This window comes from Polypterus senegalus, chromosome 14 (assembly GCF_016835505.1).
Source record: "Polypterus senegalus isolate Bchr_013 chromosome 14, ASM1683550v1, whole genome shotgun sequence".
Taxonomy (NCBI): domain Eukaryota; kingdom Metazoa; phylum Chordata; class Cladistia; order Polypteriformes; family Polypteridae; genus Polypterus; species Polypterus senegalus.
Window position 1 is genome coordinate 1,106,461 of NC_053167.1, and position 12,149 is coordinate 1,118,609.

Sequence of the window (12,149 nt, forward strand, 5' to 3'; positions counted from 1 at the left end):
CTTGTGCCAGAGCATAGTGTTCGTCCCCAGCACCACATGTCATGCCGCATTTTGAAATCACATTGTCAGTTAAGTATCTTCAGGTTTAATAGCGTTTCATAGCTTTTCTCTTTTGTTGTAACTAATCTACTGTACATTTTCATTGCCGATAAACGTATGTGGTGTTGGAATTGTTACAAAAACTGAAACGGTAAAAGTGCTTCAACTATTGCTTAAATTTACAGAGTAGGAAGAGCAACGGTGAATGACATAAATCGTGACATCGACAAAACTGAAAAACGTATTGAAAATGGAAACTGGAATACTGTAAGTGATGGGACTAGGGGCGGACATGTCTGTTAGGAGAAAAAGGAAGGTGTGGCGGAAGGAAGTTTGGAGTAGATAGTCAGGAGACAATAAGCAGGAGTGTTTGCGGTACAGAGAAAAGCAGAATGTGAGTGGCTGGAGATAAACCAATTGGTAGGGAAAACTTTCTTTGATTTTATTGTTTTGGAGTTATGCCCTGTAACTCAGATAACAGTGTAAGACAGGGCACTGATTGTTGCAGAACGAAGACTCCAAGTAAAACATAGAAAACTCTGAGTTTCGTTTGCTTATTATGCTGGTCGTTACAACATTGTATGAATTAATTCATTTTGTTACTACATGGCGTATGGTGGGTGTGGCAAAGTGCTATTAGTACATGTGCCCAGCCTATATTATACGAGGGGTGTTCAACTATAAACAGGAATTTTCACGCTTTGTTCCTTTATATCGTGCAAGGTAGACATGGCTCATTGGACAAACGCATTGAACTTGTTGTTAACAGTGCTAGCTGCTCTTTTCCCCCTTCCTGTCAGTTGTAATCAACATTTCGGAGCAGGAGGTACACAGTAGTGGTGTGCAGCGCGTTATTACTCAATTTTTGACAAATAAAGGAGTCATTCCATCTTAGATTTATTTGAGACTTAAAAATCTGTTTGGGGATGAGTGTCTCTGTCTCTCTCTCTCAGTCTAGAGTGTACGATTGGTGCAAGACATTCAGAGAGAGACTATGAAGGAATTTTTAGGAGGGAAGAAATTCAAGTCGAATGAGGAGGTTACTGACGCTGAGGAAGAATGGGTCAACATGCAGTCACAAAACTTCAACTCTTCTGGGATTTAGGAGCTTCCTGAGCACTGGAATAAGTGTATTGCAGTGGCAGGAGACTATATGGAAAAATAGTGTGTAATTTCATTGTATTCAATAAATAAAGCATAACTCATAAATTCCTGTTTAAATTTAAAAGCCCCTCGTATTTTGTTAATATAGTTGTGTTTTGTAAATAAATATGACTATTCACTAAACTAAACTACTCTATAAGTTTTTTTAAAGTAGCTGTTGTGTTATCCATCTTTTCTCTTATCCATCACGGCCGCAGTCCCCATCCCTGACAGATAATTGAGGTTTTACTGTAAAGTCTACTTTCTGCCTTTTACATGTTATATGAATGATCACTCATATACAACTATCCAATGGTAATGAGCCTTTGACTGTATGTGGCTAGATGTAGGTGGGACCTTTGATAAAAGCAGAATGACTAAATTTTGACACATTGTTTGGAATATATGTGTGCAAATCACATATTTAACTATGACAGCAAACATTATGGAAACTTACTATTTATTTGACAGAAGACACCCTTAGGTATGTAGGAATACTATTGTTGCTTTTGAATAACTTGTGGGTATTTTGCAACAAGCACAAAAAAAAACAAAACTTTGGCCTCAGGTATAAGTGGCTAAAAAGAATCTGTCTCCAAAGCCTTTCTGTCATAAAACAGGGTTCAGATCCAAGAAACTGGATCCATGAGGCTGCAGTGCTAACAAAGGAAAGAATGTCCAAAATATCTTACCTGCCCAAAGTTCCATGCAGCTGGAATAATGGATTTATGAGTCCCTCGGAAGATAAGGCCATCTTGCGCCAACACATATTCTGAAAGACTGTCCTCATCATTCATGTACACTGAGTCTCCTATAAAATAAACAATTAAATGCTTTCATTTCTGGTATCATATATACCAAACTCTTTTCTTTGATTGCAGCTTACAGTAAATGTAAATGCATAATGGAAACCAAATTCCAAGTTCAGTAACTGGTTAATGTGAATTGCCCCATAGAGCCATGTGAAATATTAAGTCCAGCCCAAGAAATGTTTTTCTTTTTTAACAAATGTGGACATCTCAAGATTTGATCTTTAAATAGTATTTAAACCTAAAAGATCAGGTGCAAATGAGCAGCACATCATTTGGGAGGGTCTTGTCTGAATCCGATGTATTTACACCTCTGACACTTAGTTTGGTTTAATCTCTGTTGTTGAAATGTCAACATCAACATGAATTTATCGACTTCTGAAATATTGAGACAGATTAGTTAAACCAAAAGATGGAATAATGTGATCGCCTTAGCATTTCTCTAAGGAAATGTATCTGTTAGGATGCTTACACCGTCTTTTACCTGTGGCTGCTGATAGCACAAGCAAATGTAACACACGCATGTGGCTTGATGTAGGTGGGATCTCTGATAAAAGCAGAATGACCCGGTTGATTTAATTTGCTGTGTAACTGTGTCTCTCAGAGTGAGGGTGTGTGAGTCGAGCCTAGGCTGGGTGCGCCCCTGGGGTCCCCACTGAAAAAATAAATAAATCACATTATAACGGTGTAAACCTTAGTGGCACTGCGACAATACAACATGACTGTACAAGCCAGAGTTTGACCATTTCTCTCCTATAGCAAGGCATTTTCAAAATATATTCTCAGGTCAAAAGAGGGCAAGACATGTGTAGACTACAAAATCCTTAACTGTAACTTGTATGAGATATTGACAGTGTTTTAAATTTCTGTATTGTGAGACGTTACATTTATGTACCACTTAATGTGAAACAGTAAGTGACACCCATTCTATTAGGAGTAATTGCAAATAAAAAAAACGTAAATCCTCCCAAAAAAACAAGGAAAGGGTGTAATGGTTTTAAGTGCTATCAACATGTAGTTTACATCAAAAGGAACGTCGGCTATAGCCTGTGCAAAAATAAAACGATTTACCCTCAATTTTGAAAAGGTGCCAATAATTTTGTCTGGCCCATTTTTGGATTTCTGTGTGACATGATGTCAGATTCGGCTTTTATTCTCTGTTTTTTGTGTTGTTCCAATGCATATGAAGGAAATAGACATGTGTATACCAAAACAGGTAACGCGGTTGTTGTCCTCGAATGGGGTCATTGCTTGCCGACTCCCAGCCTGACTTGACTTCTGGAAATCGCGGCCATCCTGCCGAGGTATGTGGCAGGCATCTGACGCACCACTTGCTTTCTGGAAGTGGGCTTCTGAAAAACAGGAATAAAAATACCCCAACACTTCGGGCGTTTTCCCTGCACCTACCTCCAGACTTGGCAGCGGTGTCCCCAGTCTAATTAGGGAGTCCGGCATGCTCGATTACTGATCGCGTTCCTGCTTTTGCGCCACTGGAGCTCGTTCTGCCTCTTATCAGTGCCCGGTCCTCCTCGCTTCCAGTCAGGTAAGTCCAGGACATCTCGGCATCTGTTAGGTTCAGTACCCAGCTGGTATTGTCCTTCTTTTTTACTGTTTTCTTCCCCATCATGGTCCGAATAAACAGAAGGCTCACAGACGCAGCGTTCTCCGTAGAGGGTGGTGTTTCTACCTCCGTGCTCTTGGACGGGACCTTCTTAGGGTTTTCTGCCCACACAAATCTTATAAAATAGGTCCACTGCCAAATCGACGGCCAAAGAATCCTGCCGGCTATGCCAGTGTGATAGTAGGGGGTACTATCGCTCTCTTGAACCCTCAGGTACCACGGCAAACACCAGGTAAAAGTGCTACAATAATTCTTTTTATTAAAATAATGTGCACTAAGCACCCTCCACTCCACACTATTCATAAACCAAATACAATAACAATAATAATAATAAACCACAATCCTCCACTCCCAGACGCTTTGCCCTCCTACCACCCAGCTCAGCTCATTGTCTGGGAGTTCCCATAGTCCTTTTATACCTCCTGACCCGGAGGTGTTCCTGCCCAAAAATCCACAAGTCTTTATTCCTTCTGGGTCAGGGTAAATAGTCCTTATCTTCACCCCGGAAGCACGTCACTTCTTCCTGTCACGGGATTATGACGCACTTCCAGGTTATAGGGCATAAATGAGTCCATTGGCCTCCCGACAGCGACTCCCAGTGGTCTCCAGGGTATCCAGCAGGGCTGTGCATAATATATATATATATATATATACACACATATATATATATATACACACACACACACACACACACACACACACACACACACACACATATATATATATATATATATACACACACATAATATACAAATATATATACATATATTTATATTACACATGTGTGCATAGGATGCAGCTAATGGGCTCAAAAGAAGGTAATTTAATGCCAGGCTAGGGGGTGGCAGAGTGCACTGACCCTTTCCCTTTTATACCTGTAGACCAAACATGGGACATTCTACTGGAGTCCGATGATGTCACTTCTGGTTCCAGGCCCAATGACATCACATCCCCTGACCGACTTTAAAAACCACTACATTAGTCAGTTCTGTGTTGGACTCTTGTCTGAAAAGACATGCCTTTTTCAGCCTAAATTTCAAGTATACTGGGAAGCTGCCTGAAATCTTTTTACGGTGTCAAGGTGTTACATTTCACACCCATTATTCTGTTTATTTGAGTTGTAAGGTAGTGGCATTCCTAAACTTCAGTTTTGGCTTCAAAAATGTCCAAAATGAAACAGCTTTTTAAAGAAACATTTATTTTTTTCTTTTTAAAATGAAGGTTATTCCATGTTACAGATTTCTAAGAAATGGACAATTATATATATAGTTGTCTATTGCTGTCTTGAGAGAAGGTAGCAAACCAGATTTGACCAGGAGAGAAAAAGAAGGGAAAGGCCCAGATGAACGACTGCATAAGAGGATAAGGACATCAGAATCCGTATTGGGAGAAACAAAAGTCTTCCAGCTCCTGTTAACTTCTTCCTTAAATTCACACTGTGATGGATGGCCGGCAAGAGTTGCCGACCCTCACCCCCAAGCCACCTGGAGGAGTTCTCCCGACAGCATGGACGTGCCCTGAGTTCCAGCAGGGCCTCATGGACTTTGTAGTTTTTATACACAGCCCTGTTGGATACCTTGAGTACCACAAGGAGTCGCTGTAGTGAGGCTCGTAGACTCTTATGTGCCCTATAACCTGGAAGTGCGTCCTGGTCACATGAACGGGAGGAATGACGTACTTCCAGGTTGAAGAAAAAGAGAAGTTTTCCCTGACCCGGAAGTGATAGAAAGTCACATGGACTGAGGGACAAACACTTCCGGGTCAAGGACTATAAAGGACTGTGGGAAATCTCAGACGGATGAGCTGAGTTGGGAGGCAGGGTGGCTAAGCGTCTGGGAGTTTGGAGGATTGTGATTGATTATTGTTTATTTGATTATTAGAGTATTGGGGAGTGGAGGGTGCTTTGTGCACATTATTATTATAATAAATAATAACTGGACTTTTTATTTGGTGTCTGACGTGATGTCTGAGGGTACAAAGGTGCGAGAAAGCCCTAATCTGTCACAACACCAAATACCAGTGTCATCTGTAGCACAGAGATGAGCCTACTTTTCATCTTGAGAACACTACTTGTTTTTTAACAGATTCCATATTTTCTCAGTTTGGGTTCTTTAGTTAATTCAAAAGACATTCTGAATAGGACAGTTAATAAAGAATTGTGTGGTTATGGAACATTAAAAGTGAAAAAGGAGCAAAATCCAAGTGCTGACTGGACATTTGAATTGAAACAGAGTGACATGATGGCACTGTTGTCTCACAGCTCCAGGATGCCAGGTTGTGCTCATGGCTTGGCCAATTTCTGTGTCATTCTTTCTGTGCCCATGGTTGTTTTTGTCTAAATACTCCTCACTGGTCCAACATCCCACAGTCAAACACACTATGATAGCGGGTGTCTCTAACTTGGTTCCTGTCTGGCACCCATTCTGTTGAGCCAGGCTCCAGTTACTTGGAGGGCTGTAATGGTTTACACAAATTCAAGAATAATTTACAGCTTATGAAGATAGTGTAGTTATAAACTAGGCAGTTGGAGTTCGAATGATTCATTTCACAATTGAAGGGAGGCTTCTGAGAAACCCAACCGAGTGATAACATGGAGGTGGAGACTCTCCAGAGGGCAGATACTCCTTAGAATAACTGTTAACCACAATTTCATAATATGCTATCTCAAGAGTTTATTATTCTTATGAATGTACAGCTGCAGAAAGAAAAGCTATGAAAGTGAAGAAAGGCAATCAGTCAACTGAAGGACACTTTTATAAAGTCATTGTTTTTTTTTTCCCCCACATTTCAAATTCCCAGGTTGCTTTTATCAATAACAAATCACTGTGGAATGTATACTTTATACAGTCATGTCTGTCTTATGAAAGAGTGTTTATATCATGTGTCCCAACCCTGAATTTTCTAATGAGGACAGTGCACGCTGAATAATATACCAAAATGATCCATCCGTGTTATGCGTTCATTTTTAATCTCCTTCTTCAATGTAGGGTTGCAGAGACCTGCATTTTGTTCTGTGTGGGCAGACCCAGGAACAAACTATGGACGGTTGTCAGTCCATGACAGGAAAAACTCAAAGTCCCTCATAGTGAGCCAGAACAGAGTCACCATTTGTCCTTAGATATACTGTACATATTAAAATGTGGAAAGAACATTTGTATTTATTTCTAACTCTCCATGTGTAGTATATATATATAGAAACACCCACACTGCTGGTGAATAACAGATACTCACTGCAGAACATTTATTTATGTATTTGTAAACTGTTTTTGGGCTGCATGAAAGCACAGAATTGCAGAGCAAAGAAAATGCTTCAAAAATAGACTGTTATTTTCTGGGTGAGCATAAAATTGACCAAAGAATTGGCTGGGAAGGCAGTAGCTGTATGAGTCTGGTACTCTACCATGGTGGTGAAGTTGGAGTTAAAAGTTTTCAATTTCAGTTCAGTCCATATCCATACAATCACAGGATGGTTACTACGATTTAAAGTCCCAAAAAGTAGCCCCTGAAAACCTAAAGGGACGTAAGAACACTCCGCAAAACACTGACCAGACTAGGAATTGGATCCTGTGGGTGAGAACGGCCAACGAGTGCCAACCCTGCTGTCTGCAATCCCATTTTATCTGAAATAACTTTATGGTCTAAAGGCCCGAGGAGAAAGAGGATGGAAATGTCTAGCTGTAATAACAAAGGAAAAAATCAAGTGAGTGAGGGTACCTGCTTTTATGCATGTGTCTGTTTTGGTTGAGTGAGGTAATGCGAGTCCCAGAGTTAAGTGTCGGGGTGCTACCCTGGTTGTCCCCCATTTAATTTGGCGCAACAAAAATCAATGAAAAGGACCACTATGCAAGCTTGTACCAATAAAACAAAATAGGTGTTGCTCTCTTCACAACAACACTGACACGGGTTGGTTCTTTGAAACGGGTGTTTATTGCTTGGGTTTGTTTTACTCACACCACCACGCCGTGAGAACTACATGGTGAGTAATCAGTACAAAACACATTAGTGAATACACAGTAACTTGTGTGCACAGAGGATGAAATAAAAAACATTTAGTGCAGACCCCCGTGGCCCTGTAGCTAGGATATAGCGGGTTGGACAATGGCTGGATGGATGAAACAAAAGACGTTTTACAAATAAAATACCTCGTTTGCAGCTTGTCATGAAAAAAGGTCCTTAAATCACTTTGTCTGTTTTAGCTTCAGATATTTATAGTTTTGATTTTAAATGCAACATGGCAGAGCCTGGTGAGAGACATCCACCCACCTGCAGTCCATGGGGCAGAACTTTGTCATGTTCTCTCTATAACTCCTAAGTACGTTCTCACGAGACACATTACCTTACATATACTGTACATTATCTTAAAGTCACTGAACAATAACAAACGAATTGTAACATGTAAATCTACTATACACATCACATTTTAAAATTTTGATATTTTAAACTTAAACTATATATTTATGAAGTTACGTAACCCATTATAAAACAATTACCTACATCATGAACTTTACATTAAATATTGTTCAACAACATTTACAATAGGAAAGCCATCAGGCTAAATAAGCAAATGATTTCTTTCTCTTTCTGGTTACAAAGAGCTGAATCCTGTGGTGCAGTTTGTTCAAAAACTGATTGCCTCCTTAAAGAAGCTGCAAGCTTTATAGGCGGGGAACCGGAAGGGGCGGAGTCAACTGCCCTCATTGAACCTACACCTTCTCGGTACTGCAGAGGGTACAAAAGAGGTGAAGGTGGGGTGGTAGTACCTGCTTCAGATTAGCCTGGAGGATGATGCAGATGGGCATGTGTGACACTGTCTAAGTCCCGTCATCCTGAACTACATTGACTCGAGTACCCCATTCAGTCTTGAAGGTCCTGCACACAAAATAAATCTGATGTTTCCGGCACATGACTCCCTTTAGCTGAAGCTGTGAATGCAGTAGTGACAAAGGACTGTTGGCAAATCCTTTTTTAGCTTTTTGAATTTGTTGTAAATAAATGGTCTAGGGGCGGTGGTAGCACTGCTGCCTCGCAGTTAAGAGACCCGGGTTCGCTTCCCGGGTCCTCCCTGCATGGAGTTTGCATGTTCTCCCCGTGTCTGCGTGGGTTTCCTCTGGGCGCTCCGGTTTCCTCCCACAATCCAAAGACATGCAGGTTAAGTGGATTGGCGATTCTAAATTGGCCCTAGTGTGTGCTGGGTGTGTTTGTGTGTGTCCTGTGGTGGGTTGGCACCCTGCCCAGGATTGGTTCCTGCCTTGTGCCCTGTGTTGGCTGGGATTGGCTCCAGCAGACCCCCGTGACCCTGTATTCGGATTCAGCGGGTTAGAAAATGGATGGATGGATAAATGGTCTATGATTATAAAAATTTCTGGTACAACTTGTTTCTGCAACCCGGAGCTCATGGCTCTCCCTCTTATGAAGATTATTTAGTTATTTTGAAACTATCCAATATATTTCTTGAACTTTGAAGCTAAGGGCATTTTTCCTTAGGAACTAGAGAGCACTCTGGGCAGGCATGAGGGAATTTAGGCCCAATTACCTGGCGATTCTTGGAGGCCTCACAATTCTTTTGCCTTTTTGTGTGGGTGGAACAATACAGTTTGGATCCAAAATGTTTGCCCCCGGGAAATTTATTTAGTAACTGTACTTGCACTTTATTCCGCCCCCCGGATAACACCAAGTACTCTGCTAGTATATTGTCATCCATGTGAGTATTGGTACTGCTTTATGATCTTAAGTGAAAAGAAACGGAGAATGGGGCGAATTAGGAACTAAGCAGTCACTAAGTACATGCCCAGATTCATCTTTCAAATGGGGGAGAAACTGCTGGAAGACATCCAACGTCAGTTCCACACCATAATCCTTGCCCTTCTGATGCTGACAGTATTTAAATTGAGAGTTTGTTGGAAGCTGGCATTCACTGTTGGTTCTCAACTGGTAGAGAAGAAGCTCCCAGCTAGAGAAAACTTTACTTTACATTTTGAAGATGATGTATAGCACCTATTTTCTCTGTTTTTTCCCATTCATTCGGACTTTAAAACAGGGCTTCCCAAGAATAGCCAATTCTTTCTCTGCCCCTGTATATTACATGTGAGTAGCGGACATCTTCAGGGCATCTCTAATAACTGTAATTCCACCCTGGACAATGGGTTGGCGCTGTTGTTTATGCCTTTTCATATTTTGCACTGAGCTCTGAGGATTGTTGACAGGAGGCGCTCTAACGTCACTTCCATGTCTCAGCTGGAAGTCCTACCCCCTCTGCTGTAGGTGCCATATAAGAACTGTCACCTATTTTGCATTTTCCTGTGCCATATTTTTGTGTTTTTATATATTCTGTCGTATTATTTTGGTTCTCTTGTTTTCACTATAAGGGGCTTTCCTTTATTTTAAACTCCTTGCATCAGAGGTTTAAAGTGTTCTTCTCCCTTGTAGGGAATTTTTGTGTGTTTTGAACACTTTTAAAGCCTGAGTTCCATTTTAGGCCGGTGTAGGCCTTGAAGCCTGCTTTTTTAACTTTTGAGATGAGGCCTATTTTTTTGGCTGATCAGTAGGTCCTGCTCATGTTTTTGCTTATTTTGAGGTCTGCACCCTTTTTTTTTTTTGCCATTTTTGTGTCACTGTATTGCAGCAGTCATGGAGTTTAGATTAGCTCTGTTCTATATTTTTTCGTGCATGTTCCTTTTGCTATTTTTTTCTCAGTTGATTTTGGTTTTAATTCTAATTTATTCCCTTGAACGTCTACACTATTATTATTATTATGGGCAGAGTGGTGGCTCCGAGGCTAGAGATCTGCGTTGGCAGGTTGACGGTTCAAGGCAAGTAAACAGCAGAAGTGGCTCTACTCCGTTGGGCCCTTAACCTGCAATTGCGTTGTCCTGGGTATGACATTAATTTTCATCCAGCCCTGCAAAGAAGGTCCTCCAATTTAAAGGGAAAACGTGGGTGTTGGTGGCAGGACTGGCACTCCAGCCACCGCAAAAAAAACTCACACTCTTCCAGTGTGGTGCTGAGGTGTCACCCACTGCACTCGGGGTCCCAATCCAGGTGGTGTGTCGTATGTGTTATTAGTGCATGATCCCAACCTCACTCTCTCTATTATTATTATTATTATGTATTAGTTTTCCTCATATATGTTAGTTGTTTTTTATTACTTTATTGTTTCCTTCTTGTCCTGGGTAAGCTGGAGCTAAGGGGAGTTCTGCCCTTTTTAAGCCAGTTGCTCAGTGTGAGATTTCTTTCCTCCATCCCCTTTCAATTTTGACTCCTGATCATCAAGTTGAGCTAGCCATAGTTGACTTTTTATTGTTAGTAAGTTCATTCTTTTTTCTTGCATTAGTAATTAGTGTAACTTTCCCTACCCTTTTGGAACTGCTTCTTTTTTTTTAGTTCGTTTATTTTGCTCTTTCTTTTTTATATGTTTGCTTACTTTTTCATCCTTTTTCTCTTCTTGTGTTATTTCTAAAAGTATCTTTAATTATGTTTGGTTAATTGTCAGCATTTGTTGTCATCATTAGATATTCTGATGTCTAATCATAGATTAAAATAACATTTTATTTTGTACATTATTTGGTTAAGTTTGAATTTCAGGATATTCAAGGTAGCTTTTCATCTTATCATAATAAGCTAAATATATTAACTATATTTCTGTTATTTCATGAACGTTGACTTCCTATTTTATTGCATTTACAAAAAACTAAACTAAAAATAGTTAACTCCCGACTCTGAGCAGGTTAATAAAAAGAAACAAATGAAAAACAGACTGCAATAGTGGATAACAGATGATTCTTGTGAGCTATTATATATTTTTCCGAACATAATCTATATTTCATAACAGAGCAGCACAAGGTACAGGACCTTATAAAGCCTATGCATAGAATGAAAAAATGTTAAATAAATAAAGCAACTCCAAGCCATGAGTAAATTAAAAACAGAAATTCGACTTTAGCCTTTTAATTAGACACAGGTTATAATGAAAGTTTCAGACAGAGTGACTCTCCAGATCTGGAGTTTGACAATCTGGGGATGGTAAATGACTTTTTCAGTCAGTCAGTCTCCCCCGTCTTCAGCTGGCTGCCTTATCTAGACGTTTGTTCCAGTCATTAAATACTGTGGCAGTATGCCACTCGCAAACCTGGCACACATTCACGCAATAAAACTTCGAAAATCAAAAATATTTTTATTTTGTCAATTTTGACAACAAGCCTTTGCCGTACAAGAACAGGCACATCGGAGAGCTCACTAAGTGAATGGAGCGAATGGATTAAGCTGAAACTCTCAAAACCAAGGCATCCACGATGCCGTGTTACAAATCCAAGTTTGACATATAAACAATGTCATTTAATTACTGCCATTTAAAAAGGTATAATCAAGAATACAAATAAGGTGAGCATATAAAAGAATTGTGAAATCATACACTTGCAAGAAGTTCTAATCATCATGACAGAGAGGAGCTGGCATGGGGTTAAAACGATACATTAGATACCTGATTTAAAGATAAACAGTGCAAAAAAAATGTAGAAAATGTCTGGGGAAGAATAAATGAG

The 12,149-nt window shown here is 40.2% G+C and overlaps 1 protein-coding gene across 1 annotated transcript in view; it reads right to left on the reverse strand.

Annotated features, from left to right (window-relative positions):
- Nucleotides 1-12,149, reverse strand: part of LOC120515154 (protein-glutamine gamma-glutamyltransferase 2-like) — a 122,176-nt gene that overhangs the window by 32,634 nt on the left and 77,393 nt on the right. The window contains exon 4 of the mRNA XM_039735908.1: nt 1,875-1,993. Coding sequence (XP_039591842.1) covers nt 1,875-1,993 — 119 coding nt within the window. The remainder of the gene's footprint in view (nt 1-1,874; nt 1,994-12,149) is intronic.